At 44.9% G+C, this 13230-nt stretch overlaps 1 protein-coding gene across 7 annotated transcripts in view; it reads right to left on the reverse strand.

Moving 5' to 3' along the window:
• ATP11B (ATPase phospholipid transporting 11B (putative)) overlaps positions 1–13230 on the reverse strand; it is a 192847-nt gene that overhangs the window by 122334 nt on the left and 57283 nt on the right. For all 7 annotated transcript variants that reach the window (XM_077290435.1, XM_077290439.1, XM_077290436.1 and 4 more), the window contains 5 exons: positions 7166–7255; positions 6673–6753; positions 4693–4800; positions 4463–4591; positions 2649–2752 (listed from right to left, as the gene is read on the reverse strand). In XM_077290435.1, coding sequence (XP_077146550.1) covers positions 2649–2752; positions 4463–4591; positions 4693–4800; positions 6673–6753; positions 7166–7255 — 512 coding nt within the window. The remainder of the gene's footprint in view (positions 1–2648; positions 2753–4462; positions 4592–4692; positions 4801–6672; positions 6754–7165; positions 7256–13230) is intronic.

Raw genomic sequence — 13230 nt, forward strand, 5'->3', positions numbered from 1 at the left:
AAAGAATTTGTGTTTGCAATCATTTTCAGGAAGAAACTGAGTATTATCTGACAGAATTGCAGGGGTGTGAATACTTTTGGCCATGACTGTATATACTGCTGTACTTGCGTTTTTCCTTTTCTCAGCATTTCTTTCACCATTTGCCTTTCTCTTTGGATACAATAGCAGAGTAGACTGCTGTTATCTGCTGTTTCTGCAGATTTATCCCAGTGGTTTAATCCCTTTAGATGCCGCAGTCAGTACTCTACCGACCACCTACATGCTTTTACATAGTGTGGCAGCTCACCCTGTATGTCCATCGGCTCATCCTGCAAGGATTGCAAATTATTTAAGTGATCAAATGATTAAATTGGTCAAGTCCCCTATTGAGACTAAAAATGGTCATCTTCCCTGAAGAAAATGGCAGACGCATCAGTAGGAGATTTTTCCTACTGGTTCATTTTGATCACTGTGATAAACCCTATCACAGTGATCAAAATATAAAAAAATAGTAAATCAAACCGCCTTTATCAACCCCTTAGATAAAAATAAAAAAATAAATATTTATTTCTATTTTTCCCGTTAGGGTTGGGGCTAAGGTTAGAGTTAGGCTATGTGCACACGTTAAGGAAAGTGTGCAGAATTTTCCTGAGCAAATCCGGACTACTTTCGCAGGAAATCCACATGCTTTATTTTCGTGGTTTTTTTGTGCAGATTTTTCAAGTTTTTTTCCGGAGCTTCCCAATGCAATTATATAGCGGGAAATCCACGAAAAATCCCCAAAATTAATTAACATGCTGCGTTTTTTCCGCGATGCGTTTTTATCACGGAAAAAAACGCAACATGTGCACAAAAATTGCAGAATGCATTAAAAATGATAGGATGCTTAATGCAAGCGTTTTTTAAGCGTTTTTGCAGCGGAAATCCGCCGAAGAAACACAAAAAATTTGCAACGTGTGCACATAGCCTTAAGGTTGGAGCTAGGGTTAGAGCTAGAGTTGGGGCTAGAGTTAGAGCTAGGGTTGGGACTAAGGTTGTGGTGTTGGGGTTAAGGTTGTTGTGTATGGTTGGGGGTGTGTTGGGGTTAGGGCTGTGTTAGGGTTCGAGTTAGAATGGGGGGTTTCCACTGTTCAGGAACATCAGGGGGGTCTCCAAACGCGACATGGTGCCCGCAATTGATTCCACACAATTTTGCGTTCAAAAAGTCAAAAGGTGCTCCCTCCCTTCTGAGCCCTGCCATGCACCGAAACCGAGGCTTTCCCCCACATACGGGGTATCGGCATACTCAGGAGAAAATGAGCAACAAATTTTGTGGTCCATTTTCTCCTGATACCCTTGTGAAAATTAAAAAAAAAGTTCGGTTTTAAAGTAAATTTTTTGTGAAAAAAGTAAAACGTTTATTTTTTCCTTCCATATTTCTTTGGTTCTCGTGAAACACCTGAAGGGTTAATAAACATCTTGAATGTGGTTTTGCGCATCTTGAGGGGTTCAGTTTTTAGAATGTTGTAACTTTTGGGTATTTTCTGTTATATTGACCCCCCAAACTCGCTTCAACTGTGAGGTAGTCCCTAAAAAGAATTGTTTTGTAAATTTTGTTGGAAAAATTAGAAATTGGTGGTCAACTTTTAACCTTTACAACGTCCTAATAAAAAAAAATATTTATGTTTCCAAAATTGTGCTTATGTAAAGCAAACATGTGGGAAATGTTATTTATTATCTTTTTGTGAGATATGACTCTTTGATTTAAAGGCACAAAAATTAAAAGTTGCCGTGCTGACGCTTTTATTGATACCATTTTGGTGCAGATACGATCTTTTGATTGCCCGTTATTGCATTTTAATGCAATGTCGCGGCGACCAAAAAAAATTAATTCTGGCGTTTTGATTTTTTTCCAGCTACGCCGTTTAGCGACCAGGTTAATCCTCATTTTTATTGATCGATCAGGCGATTCTGAACGTGACGATACCAAATATGTGTATTTTTATTTTTTTTATTGTTTTATTTTGAATGTGGTGAAAGGGGGGGTGATTTAAACTTTTATGTTTTATTTTTTTTTTATATTTTTATAAACTTTTTTTTTTCTTACTTGTGGCATGGTTCAATAGTCTCCATGGAAGACTAGAAGCTGCCATAACCCGATTGGCTCTGCTACATACAGACCATGATCAGATTGCCTGTATGTAGCAGAAACAGGGGTCACTGATGGGCAGATTTCCGGCCCAATGGCCGGAAGAGCACGTTAAATGCAGCTGTCAGAGTTTGACAGTGGCATTTAAGGGATTAATAGCCACGGGTGGATCGTAATTTCACCCGCGGCTGTACTGGGCACATGTCAGCTGTTCAAAATAGCTGACATGTGCCGGGAAAGATGTGGGCTCACCGCCGGAGCCCACATCAAAGGGGAAAACACGACATGCACAGTATACTGTATGTACAGCGCATGTCGTGAAGGGGTTAAGTATTGTAAAATGCTGCTGGTCAAAGTACACATTCTGAAAAGTTTTGCTAATAATTACACACAAGTACAAATAAAAATAGAAGAAAAAAAAAGCCCACATGACATTTTAAATGTCTAAAAAACATAATACTCATAACTTCAGGGCTTAAGAAAATGTCCTGTAAATGAGCCAATTTAAATTCATTGACTTTGACCTTCTGAAATGTTTTACCTGTATAGATCTGCTTCAGGCTGCTGACACTCTATCACAGCTTTTAACGTGTCCAGCTCAGCAACAGACTGTAAAACTGCAGTTTCCGGTATAGCCAAATGTGTCTGAAAAATCGGCATAAGAGCATAGAAGCAGATAAAACTTCAGGTTAAGGATTTCATTTGTAAAGTTGTTCTATCAAAGTGTCAGCAACTAATTACAACATGTTTTACATTTTTATAGAGTAGCTTGGAAAGATACCCATGTCAGAAAAGGACTTATTGCTGAAATCAGATTTTTGTGATATATGCATGTTTAACCCCTTACCGACATTGCCATACATGGATGCTGCAAGTCCATAGCAGGTGTATAAAGTGGGCTCACGGGGTGAACATACCCCACATCTGGTAGGTAATGGCTGTGTGTTACAGCCAGGACCTGCCTCTGCGAGCAGAGATGCTTTTTTTTTTTATCCTCCAGGATTGGTAAAATCTATATTCAAGAGAAGAGGAGCGTTGCTACTGATAATATTCTATGTGGATAGAATGGGAAGAAGAAGTGAGGAGCCAGAGACAGAGCTCCTCCTTGCTCCTATCCCTCCGTCGACATAGAATCTTATCAATAGCAACGGTCATCTCCTCTCTCAGTAATGTAATGTCTTTACTGAATACAGATTTTACCAATAAATTGAAAATTTTGAAAATAATCAATCCTGGAGGAGAAAAAAGGCATATTACAAAGGTATTATTTTCACATGTATCACTGATTTCTGAAATAAAACTTATAATGTTGGTTACACTTGTAACTTACAAATGCGTTTGCAATACTTCTATGAAGCCCAGCTCTGGGAAGACAGAGGGGCCTTCAGAAGACCCCCACATGAAGGTCCACAGGTACCAAGGCAACTGATCTGTACCCCACAGTTCCATCATGTGCGGTGACGATGGATGTCAGACGTGAGAGCTGAAATGTTGAAGCCTATTAGATGCTGAAGTCACGCTTGACAACAGCATTTATGAGATTAAAGATGCAATGCCAACATGGAAAATAAAATACAACCTGCAAAATCATTGACTACTTTTAGCCCCATAGCTCTGTTCACACCTATTATTTCTGATGTTCTGTTCAGACGTAGAAATATATCCATGAAAATATCAGTGCTGAATCTCTGATTTGACTCATACCATCGGCGCCTGAAAACCCCCACTGCTCCTTTGAGTTTATCATAGGGCCCGGCATTTTACCATACAATACAGCATAGCTTATTTTTAAGGAATTGTCTAACGCTGACTCCACTGCTGATGCTCTTGTACACATATACTGATTTTGTACACGAGGAAGCCTGCATCTATGCTACTGCCAGGTGATAACACTTTCTGTCCCATCAGCTTTTGAAGAGTACACTTTTCTATATATGTGTTAGGCTACTTTCACACTAGCGTCGGTACGGGGCCGTCGCCATGCGTCGGCCCGACGTACCGACGCATGCTGTGAAATAAAAGCACAAAGGGGGGCAGCGGATGCAGTTTTTCAAAGCATCCGCTGCCCATTGTAATGTCCGGGGAGGAGGGGGCGCGGTCGGAAATGGCGGACACGATGCACAAAAAAACGTTGCATGTAACTTTTTTTGTGTCGACAGTCCGCCAAAACAAGGATGCGACGTGTGGCCATACGTCGCAATGCAAGCCTATGGAGAAAAAACGCATCCTGCGGGCAACTTTGCAGGATGCGGTTTTTTCTCCAAAACGACGCATTGCCACGTACAGCAAGAGACGCTAGTGTGAAAGTAGCCTAACAAATCATTGTAGAAACATACAAAGATAACAACAACTCACCTTGAGATTTGTCTCTCCATCCAGACTGGCAGTGGTTACATGACAGGAGCCATCAACCCTATCTGAGGATAACAGTACAAGATCAGCAGGAAAGGTTTCATCTTTGGCTACACGGACAATGTCACCAACCTTATAAAAAAAAAAAAAAAGTCAGAAGAGAGAGTTTTATTATCTACAAGTCTATCTCTTTATACAGATAAAAGATAGATGTAAACAATGCCCGTACATACCCTGATGTTTTTGGACCTAGTCTTAACAAGGCCGCCGCTTCTGACAACGTAAACTGGAGCTCCATTGACTTCATTGTCTGCTTTGTGCCGCAGCCAGTCCTCATAGCCCTGGAAGCCCAGCAGAATCGTCAGCTAACAAGAAGTTTCTCACTACAAGCTATTATGCATCACATAAGACTTTCTCCTGTGGTTTCAGAGATGAGTAATAGAGGGAATTATCAACATGACAAAATACAAATGATATTAGAAGGCTTGTTAACCAGAAAATCGTCCAACTATTTTGTGTGATCTAAAATATAAAGGAAAAAAAACACGCTGCTGGCGGCATGCTTCACCCCTTCACAATATCCTGCGGCAGGTAAAAGCCTTCACGATATTGTTAACCTGTTAAATGTAGTGTCAAATTGGCACAGATCTGCATGAGAATCTGCCCCAGAGATTATTTTAAATAAACGGGGCGTCATCAGTGTAAGACAAATAACTAACACAGAAGAGGAGAACTGAACCTTGTCTTCTTGCAAACACATTTTTTGCTGCTCTCTGAACTCTGCTGTTTTGTCACCATACTACAAACCTGTCTGCCTGTGAGATGGAGCTGAAGCGGAGAGGAACCTGCAGAGGTGTCAGTAAGGCTGGGTTCACATTGCGTTGGTGCAGTCCGTTCAACGCATGCGTTAAACGGACTGCAGCAACGCTAGTGCCTCTTAAAGACCGCGTTATGCAATCGGGATAAAGCAGATGCTCCACCTACACTATCGGTGACAGACGCGGAAACGCTGCAGCCCGCATCCGAGGGTCCGTCACAGAATGTCAGCACATCGCTAAGGCATGCCGATTATGACATACGTTAGCGATGTGCTACATAATGGCAGTCAATGGGTGCGCTGACGCATCCGTTACATAGCGTTAGTGCTGCTGTGTAACGGATGCCGTCAGAGCATTGCCACTGACACAATGTGAACCCTGCCTATAGTTACACAAAGCTCGGCAGTGAGATCAGGAGAGCAGAGACCGGCCATGACACATCACACTGGTAATGCCCCTTTCATATAAAATAATCTCTGCAGGTAGAGTCTAATGTGAGTAGCTGCTCTTTGGCTGGTAAATAATATTCTGTGTTTGATAAAGTTCAGGCTCTTTCCAGGGACTGAACGTTTTGGCAGATTTAAGCAGTGTATACTTTGCTGTCCACTGGGATGCAATAGTGATCTGCTAATATTGAATGTATGTCAAAAATCGCTGGACCAATTTTCCTGCAGTACTCTATGTGCCAGCGACGAGTCAAAATTATGTTGGATCTAAGCGCAAAACTACTTGAGATCCTCTTCCGCAGAAGACAGATAATCTAATCTTGTCGTGGTCACTCTGCTAATACCAAACCAACTTGGTAATACGTATTTTAGAAAAGTCTTGGGTTTGCTGATCTGCAATTGTATAAGAGGCTGTTAACACGTCCACCTCTACTGATGAGAGCTAAACGATTTCCAATAGATTGTTCAGTGCGCATAGGCTGCCATTGCTCTCGGCAGCACGAGTCCACAGGACGTAAACATTGATCAGCAGCACAAAATATCATTTCACCTAACGAACAAGCGTTTTGCCATTTCATCAGGCAACTGGCAGTCTGTTTACACTGCAATATTATCGATAATTTTACAGTGTATAAATTAACCTTTAGTTTCATCAACTTTTGCAATAGGATCTTTAAGGTTGAAGGTTGAATACTAGAATGGTGGTTACTACATACGGTATATTCTTTGGAAAAATACTGAACTGTCGGTGCACCTGGATAGTAATGTGACAAAGGAAAATAGGTGCAGAACAAACATTAACGTGTACTTCCACTTAAGCTCCAGATTCAGCATCAGGTATTGGGTGAAGCTACTGTACACTAAATTTACCGAGGCGTCATATCAAAGAAGGCAGTGCAAACTTTGTTCATGGAAGTGAAATGGAACAAACATGGGAATATAGATTTACCTGTTTGATGGCTGTTACTGTTATGACAAAAAATAGGGGAAGGCCACTTGTTACTGGGCTTGTTGGAGTATCAATCATAAGCTGAAAAAAACAAACCAAAATTGTGACCTGCATTGCAATTTATCTTTCTATTAACTTACATCTATGCAGAGACCTAACTTCTTAAAGCTGTAGGCCAACTCATGAGGCTGCACCACTGGAAAAAAAATAATGACCGTTCCCTTGCATTGTCAGGCAGGTCACAACAGCTGCCATCCCCCTTCTACATGGACCCAGCCTGTGAGCTGACAACTTGGACTAGGACCATGGAAGACGGAATTATTTGGGAACTACAGCCAGAGGTTTAAAGTGGGTTTAAGGGAACAGAACACGGATAGCCACTCACTAGCATAGGACCTGCAGCTGCTTGAAGGGACCATAATCATGTTAGGAGTCCCTGACATTATGTACATTGTATTGTAAGATCACAGGGTCACAGAGATAAATGTCTTACCTGGACCAGAAATATGATGAGAAAATAGAAATTGGCTATTCTTCTGAATTGTTCAAATAAGTTTTTAGGAATGAAGTTCAACACTGTGTACTACAAAGAGAAAATACATGAAAATACATTCAATATGCAGAAATAACACAATAGCAAAAGTTGCATATATATATATATATTGTAAGGCAGTGACCGGTGTCATATGCGAGGGTCGCTATGTATCCCCCAGGATGTGCTTAGAAGCATATTAGGTCCGCTGGAGTGCCCTGTGCTCACAGCAGGTTTGCCTGTGAGACACAGGGAAGAATAAAAGTGAGAGTGAGCTGGATCAAGTTATTTGACCCAAAAATTATTCAGGAAAACCCGGTATGGGCTTTTATTTTTTAAACGGACTGCAGGAAGGTAGTGGGGCCGGTCCGTTTCCTCCAGCCCAGATCTTATAGTGGCCCATGGCCATAGAATCTGGAGGAAAGTAAAAAAAACCCTGCAAGAGAGTTTGGGTGTGTCAGTATTGGTCTGGGAGTCAGACCTAGCAGGAGACCTATGAGGAGCTCTTTCCGTGTGGAGCAACACGGGCCAGGCAGAGCCTGAAAAGCCTGACACCCCAGCGTACACGGTGGTGTAATACGTTCACTGCAACGGATTGTGGATTGTCGTTACTTTTCCCGGCTGCATACCAAATGACTTGTTTGCTTATTTTTCGGTTTGTGAGTATGCTATGAAATAAACAAGACTTTATTTGAACTTTATATAGGTCACTGCCTACTCACTGCACAGCAAGGACATCGCTGCATCACATTTTGTGGAGAATGCGGGCAGTGTGAATTAAGGCAAACCCCAACACCATTTGCATGTCTGTTATTAAGCCTGCTATATTACAATTCAGGCCTACAGACAAAATGGAGGAGATCCTGAGGCAGCTGGTCCTCACACAGCAACAACAGCAACAAACTAATAACCTGTTGCTGCAGCAAATTACAGCCCTGCGTGAGGCACCTCCAGCACCGACCCCGGAACGTCGCGATGCCCGAGACAAGGTCCGCTCCGCTTTGAGGAAATGGAGTCCGGAAGATGACGTGGAAGCTTTCCTCACCGTCTATGAGCGCACGGCAGAGCGGGAGAATCTGCCAGCAGCACAGTGGGCTGAAGTTGTGGCTCCGTTCCTGAGGGGTGATGCGCTAAAGGCCTACTTTGACCTCAGTCGGGAGGATGCCCAGGACTATTCCAAGCTAAAAGGTGAGATCCTTGCCCGACTGGGGGTTAATACTTATGTGAGAGCTCAACGGGTGTTTTCTTGGACTTTTGTGGAAGCCCAGCCTGCCCGGTCTCAGATTTTTGACTTACTGCAGCTTGTGAAACGGTGGCTCCAACCTGAGACTTTAACCACAAGTCAGATAGTGGAGAGGGTGGTGGTCGACCGACTGGTGAGGGCTCTGCCAGCAGCCATACAGCGTTGGGTGGGTCAAGGGGACCCGGGTACCCTAGACCAGGTTGTAGGTCTGATAGAACGTTATAAGGCCACCCAGGACTTTATACGGGACACTGCTCCGCTTCGGCTGTCACGTAAGGCTCCGCCAGCTCAGGAGTCTGAGAAAAGTCCACGACCCTCCACTGGGACAAAGCCGGACCGAGTCCGTGCTGAGGGGTTGTCTCGGAAAGAGAGTGACCACAGACCTGTGTCCCCTAAACTGGCCCCAAGGTTACCTCGTGCCACAGTCATTACGTGTTGGCGATGCCAAGAACCTGGACATGTGGTTGCTAATTGCCCCCTAACAACAGAACCCATGGACTGCGGGTATACCCGTCGGGTGTCTATGTATGCCCAGCCAGTCTGCATTGCCACTACAGACCCTGCCGGTACCGAACCTTAGCTGTGTAGAGTACTCGTTAACGGGTACCAGACGGATGCTCTCTTGGACTCAGGGAGCTTGGTGACCCTGGTACATGGGTCCCTGGTTGCTGGGGACAGTCCTAATGGACGAAAGGTGGGGGTAGTGTGCATACATGGGGACCTCCGAGAGTACCCGACTGCGGAGGTCACTTTCTCCACCCCATGTGGAGAGATAAAACATGTGGTGGGCGTGGTAAAGACTCTTCCGTATGGGACTGTGATCGGTAGAGACTTGCCCCTGTTCTGGTCCCTCTGGGAGAACAGAGTTAACCCTCTCAGGGTAAAAAGCATTCCAGGTGCAGAACCTGAAGATCCCGAGTCAGGGATACCTGCCATAGGGGTCGCCACCATAGGGACAGTGTGTAATCCCGATAGGTTTCCCCTAGAGGTATTGGCAGGAGAGGTGGCGGAGAATCCACCAATTCCTGAGCTGGAGGTGTCACCTGGTAAGTTCGGGACTGCCCAGCTCCAGGATCCCACTCTGACCCGGGCAAGAGAAAGAGTAATCGAGGTGAATGGGGTGGCACAACAACCTGGTGCAGAAAAGGAGTTTCCCCGGATGATGATCAACCAGGAGTTACTGTACAGGGTTGATAAAATCCGGGATGAGGTGGTGGAACAACTGGTAGTGCCCCAACCCTATCGTCGGGTGGTGCTCGACATGGCTCACACTCACATGTTGGGGGGGCACTTGGGGGCCAAAAAGACATTAGAGCGCATATTACAGAGGTTTTTTTGGCCTGGTGTCTGCGCTGAGGTTACAAAGTACTGTGACACATGTCCTGAGTGTCAACTAACCTCACCCACCACGAACTACCGGAGCCCATTAGTGCCTCTGCCTATCATCGAAGTACCTTTTGAGCGGATAGCGATGGATCTGGTAGGACCCATAGTAAAATCCGCCCGGGGCCACCAGCACATATTAGTAGTCGTAGACTACGCTACCCGGTATCCAGAGGCGATACCGCTCCGGCACACTTCGGCTAAACTAATAGCCCGTGAACTGTTTACCATGTTTTGTCGCCTTGGGCTTCCCAAGGAGATCCTTACAGATCAGGGAACCCCTTTTATGTCTAAAGTGACTAGGGAGCTATGTAAATTGCTCCAAATTAAACAGTTACGTACGTCAGTGTACCATCCACAAACCGATGGGTTGGTCGAGAGGTTTAATAAGACCCTCAAAGCCATGCTCAAAAAGGTGGTCGCCAAGGATGGGAAGGATTGGGATATGTTATTGCCATATTTAATGTTCGCCATACGCGAAGTACCGCAGGCGTCCTTGGGGTTCTCCCCATTTGAGCTATTGTATGGCAGACACCCGAGGGGACTGCTGGATGTAGCCAAAGAGACGTGGGAACAGGAGCCCACTCCACATAAAAGTGTTATCGAGTATGTGGCAAGTATGCAGGATCGGATTGCAGTCGTGCAACCCATAGTAAAGGAGCATCTGTTGGATGCCCAGGCCACTCAGAGCCATACATAAAATAAAAGGGCCACGGTCAGGACCTTTAAAGAAGGAGACCGGGTGTTGGTACTAGTACCCACCCCAGAGAGTAAACTCATGGCCAAGTGGCAAGGGCCTTATGAGGTTCGGGGGAAGGTGGGGGAAGTGAATTACAAAGTGTACCAACCCGGGAAAAGAAAACCCGAGCAGCTGTACCATGTAAACCTGCTAAAGGCCTGGAAGGACCAAGAATGTTTGGTCACAGAAGCAACTACGGTCATACAATCGGAGGTCCCTCTGGCACTGGCCAAGGACACAGCCAGGTGTGAGGTAAGAGTCAATGATGCCCTCACAAAACAGCAGCGGCGGGAGGCTCGAGCTTTGGTACAGCAGAATATGGATGTATTCTCAGAGCTGACGGGGCGAACCTCAGTGATTCAGCATGACATTGTCACTGAGCCCTGGGTAAAGGTGCGAATGAAACCATACCGAGTGCCAGAAGCCCGAAGGCAAGCCATCGCAGCCGAGGTAAAGCAAATGCTTCAGTTGGGAGTCATTGAGGAGTCCCGAAGTGAGTGGGCTAGCCCCATTGTACTAATACCAAAGCCTGATGGGTCATTACGCTTCTGTAATGACTTTAGGAAGTTAAATGAAGTGTCAAAATTTGACCTGTATCCCATGCCACGGGTGGACGAGCTAATTGAGAGACTGGGGAAGGCCCAGTACTTCACCACGCTGGATCTCACGAAAGGTTACTGGCAGGTTTCCCTTAACAGAGTCAGCGAAAGAAAAGACTGCTTTTATAACCCCAGAGGGTCTCTTTCAATACGTTGTCTTACCTTTTGGGTTACATGGGGCTCCGGCCACATTCCAGAGGCTGATGGACATTGTGTTAGCGCCACATAGAGATTACGCGTCGGCCTATTTGGATGACATAGTCATCTTAAGTACCGACTGGGATACCCACCTGTCCCAGGTACAAGCAGTGCTGGAGTCTCTTAGAGTCGCAGGGTTAACAGCAAACCCAAAGAAATGCGCCATAGGTCTCAGGGAAGCCCGGTACTTAGGGTACGTGATCGGCCGAGGGGTTATCAAACCTCAAGTGAACAAAATTGAGGCCATTCAAAACTGGCCCAAGCCCTTAAGTACCAAACAAGTGAGGGCATTCCTTGGCATCATTGGGTATTACCGTCAATTTATACCCAATTTTGCTGGTAAATCGGCTTCCCTAACGGACCTGTTAAAAGGGAAGAAAACGGTGATGGTCAAGTGGAATCCTCAAGCAGAGGAAGCTTTCCAGTCTCTGAAGTCGGCGTTGTGTGGACAGCCGGTCCTCCTCAGCCCCGACCAATAAAACCTTTATTGTGCAAACCGATGCCTCAGAGGTAGGCTTAAGAGCGGTGCTGTCGCAAGAGGTGAACGGGGATGAGCATCCAGTCACCTATTTAAGCAGGAAACTGACCCCGGCAGAGAAAAATTATAGCGTAGTGGAGAAGGAGTGCTTGGCGATTAAATGGGCCTTGGAGTCCCTACGCTACTATTTGCTCGGGCGTCAGTTTCGGTTGGTAACGGACCATTCACCCCTTGTCTGGATGAGAAATGCAAAAGAGAGGAATGCCCGAGTCACCAGAGGTTTCTTGTCCCTACAAAACTTCAGCTTCTCTGTGGAACATCGGGCGGGGAAAGGGAAATGCGGATGCCCTATCACGGGCACCATGTATGCTGACGAATGTTCAACCCCACAAGTCTGAACAGAGGGGGGGTATGTAAGGCAGTGACCGGTGTCATATGCGAGGGTCGCTATGTATCCCCCAGGATGTGCTTAGAAGCATATTAGGTCCGCTGGAGTGCCCTGTGCTCACAGCAGGTTTGCCTGTGAGAGACAGGGAAGAATAAAAGTGAGTGTGAACTGGATCAAGTTATTTGACCCAAAAATTATTCAGGAAAACTCGGTATGGGCTTTTATTTTTGAAACGGACTGCAGGAAGGTAGTGGGACCGGTCCGTTTCCTCCAGCCCAGATCTTATAGTGGCCCATGGCCATAGAATCTGGAGGAAAGAAAAAAAAACCCTGCAAGAGAGTTTGGGTGTGTCAGTATTGGTCTGGGAGTCAGACCTAGCAGGAGACCTATGAGGAGCTCTTTCCGTGTGGAGCAACACGGGCCAGGCAGAGCCTGAAAAGCCTGACACCCCAGCGTACACGGTGGTGTAATACGTTCACTGCAACGGATTGTGGACTGTCGTTACTTTTCCCGGCTGCATACCAAAATGACTTGTTTGCTTATTTTTCGGTTTGTGAGTATGCTATGAAATAAACAAGACTTTATTTGAACTTTATATGGGTCACTGCCTACTCACTGCACAGCAAGGACATCGCTGCATCACAATATATATATATATATATATATATATATATATATATATATATATATATATATATATATATATAAATATATATATAATTGTTATAAAGTTATAGTAGTTATAAAGTTTCACTTATAGCTGTACCTAATCCTTCTTCTTAACCACTTCCGGAACACCCAGAGATTTCTAAAATGTCACTATATAGTTGAGCAGCTGCATGTGATCATGCAGGGCTGTGGCGTCGGTGTCCATTTTGATGGAGTCAGAATAAAATGAACAGTACGGTATATATTTTCGGACTGTAAGACGCACCGGACAATAAGACGCACAGGTAGAAAATAGGGAAAAATATATTTGAAGCCAAAAATGTGGTAAA

This window comes from Ranitomeya variabilis, chromosome 2 (assembly GCF_051348905.1).
Source record: "Ranitomeya variabilis isolate aRanVar5 chromosome 2, aRanVar5.hap1, whole genome shotgun sequence".
Taxonomy (NCBI): Eukaryota; Metazoa; Chordata; class Amphibia; order Anura; family Dendrobatidae; genus Ranitomeya; species Ranitomeya variabilis.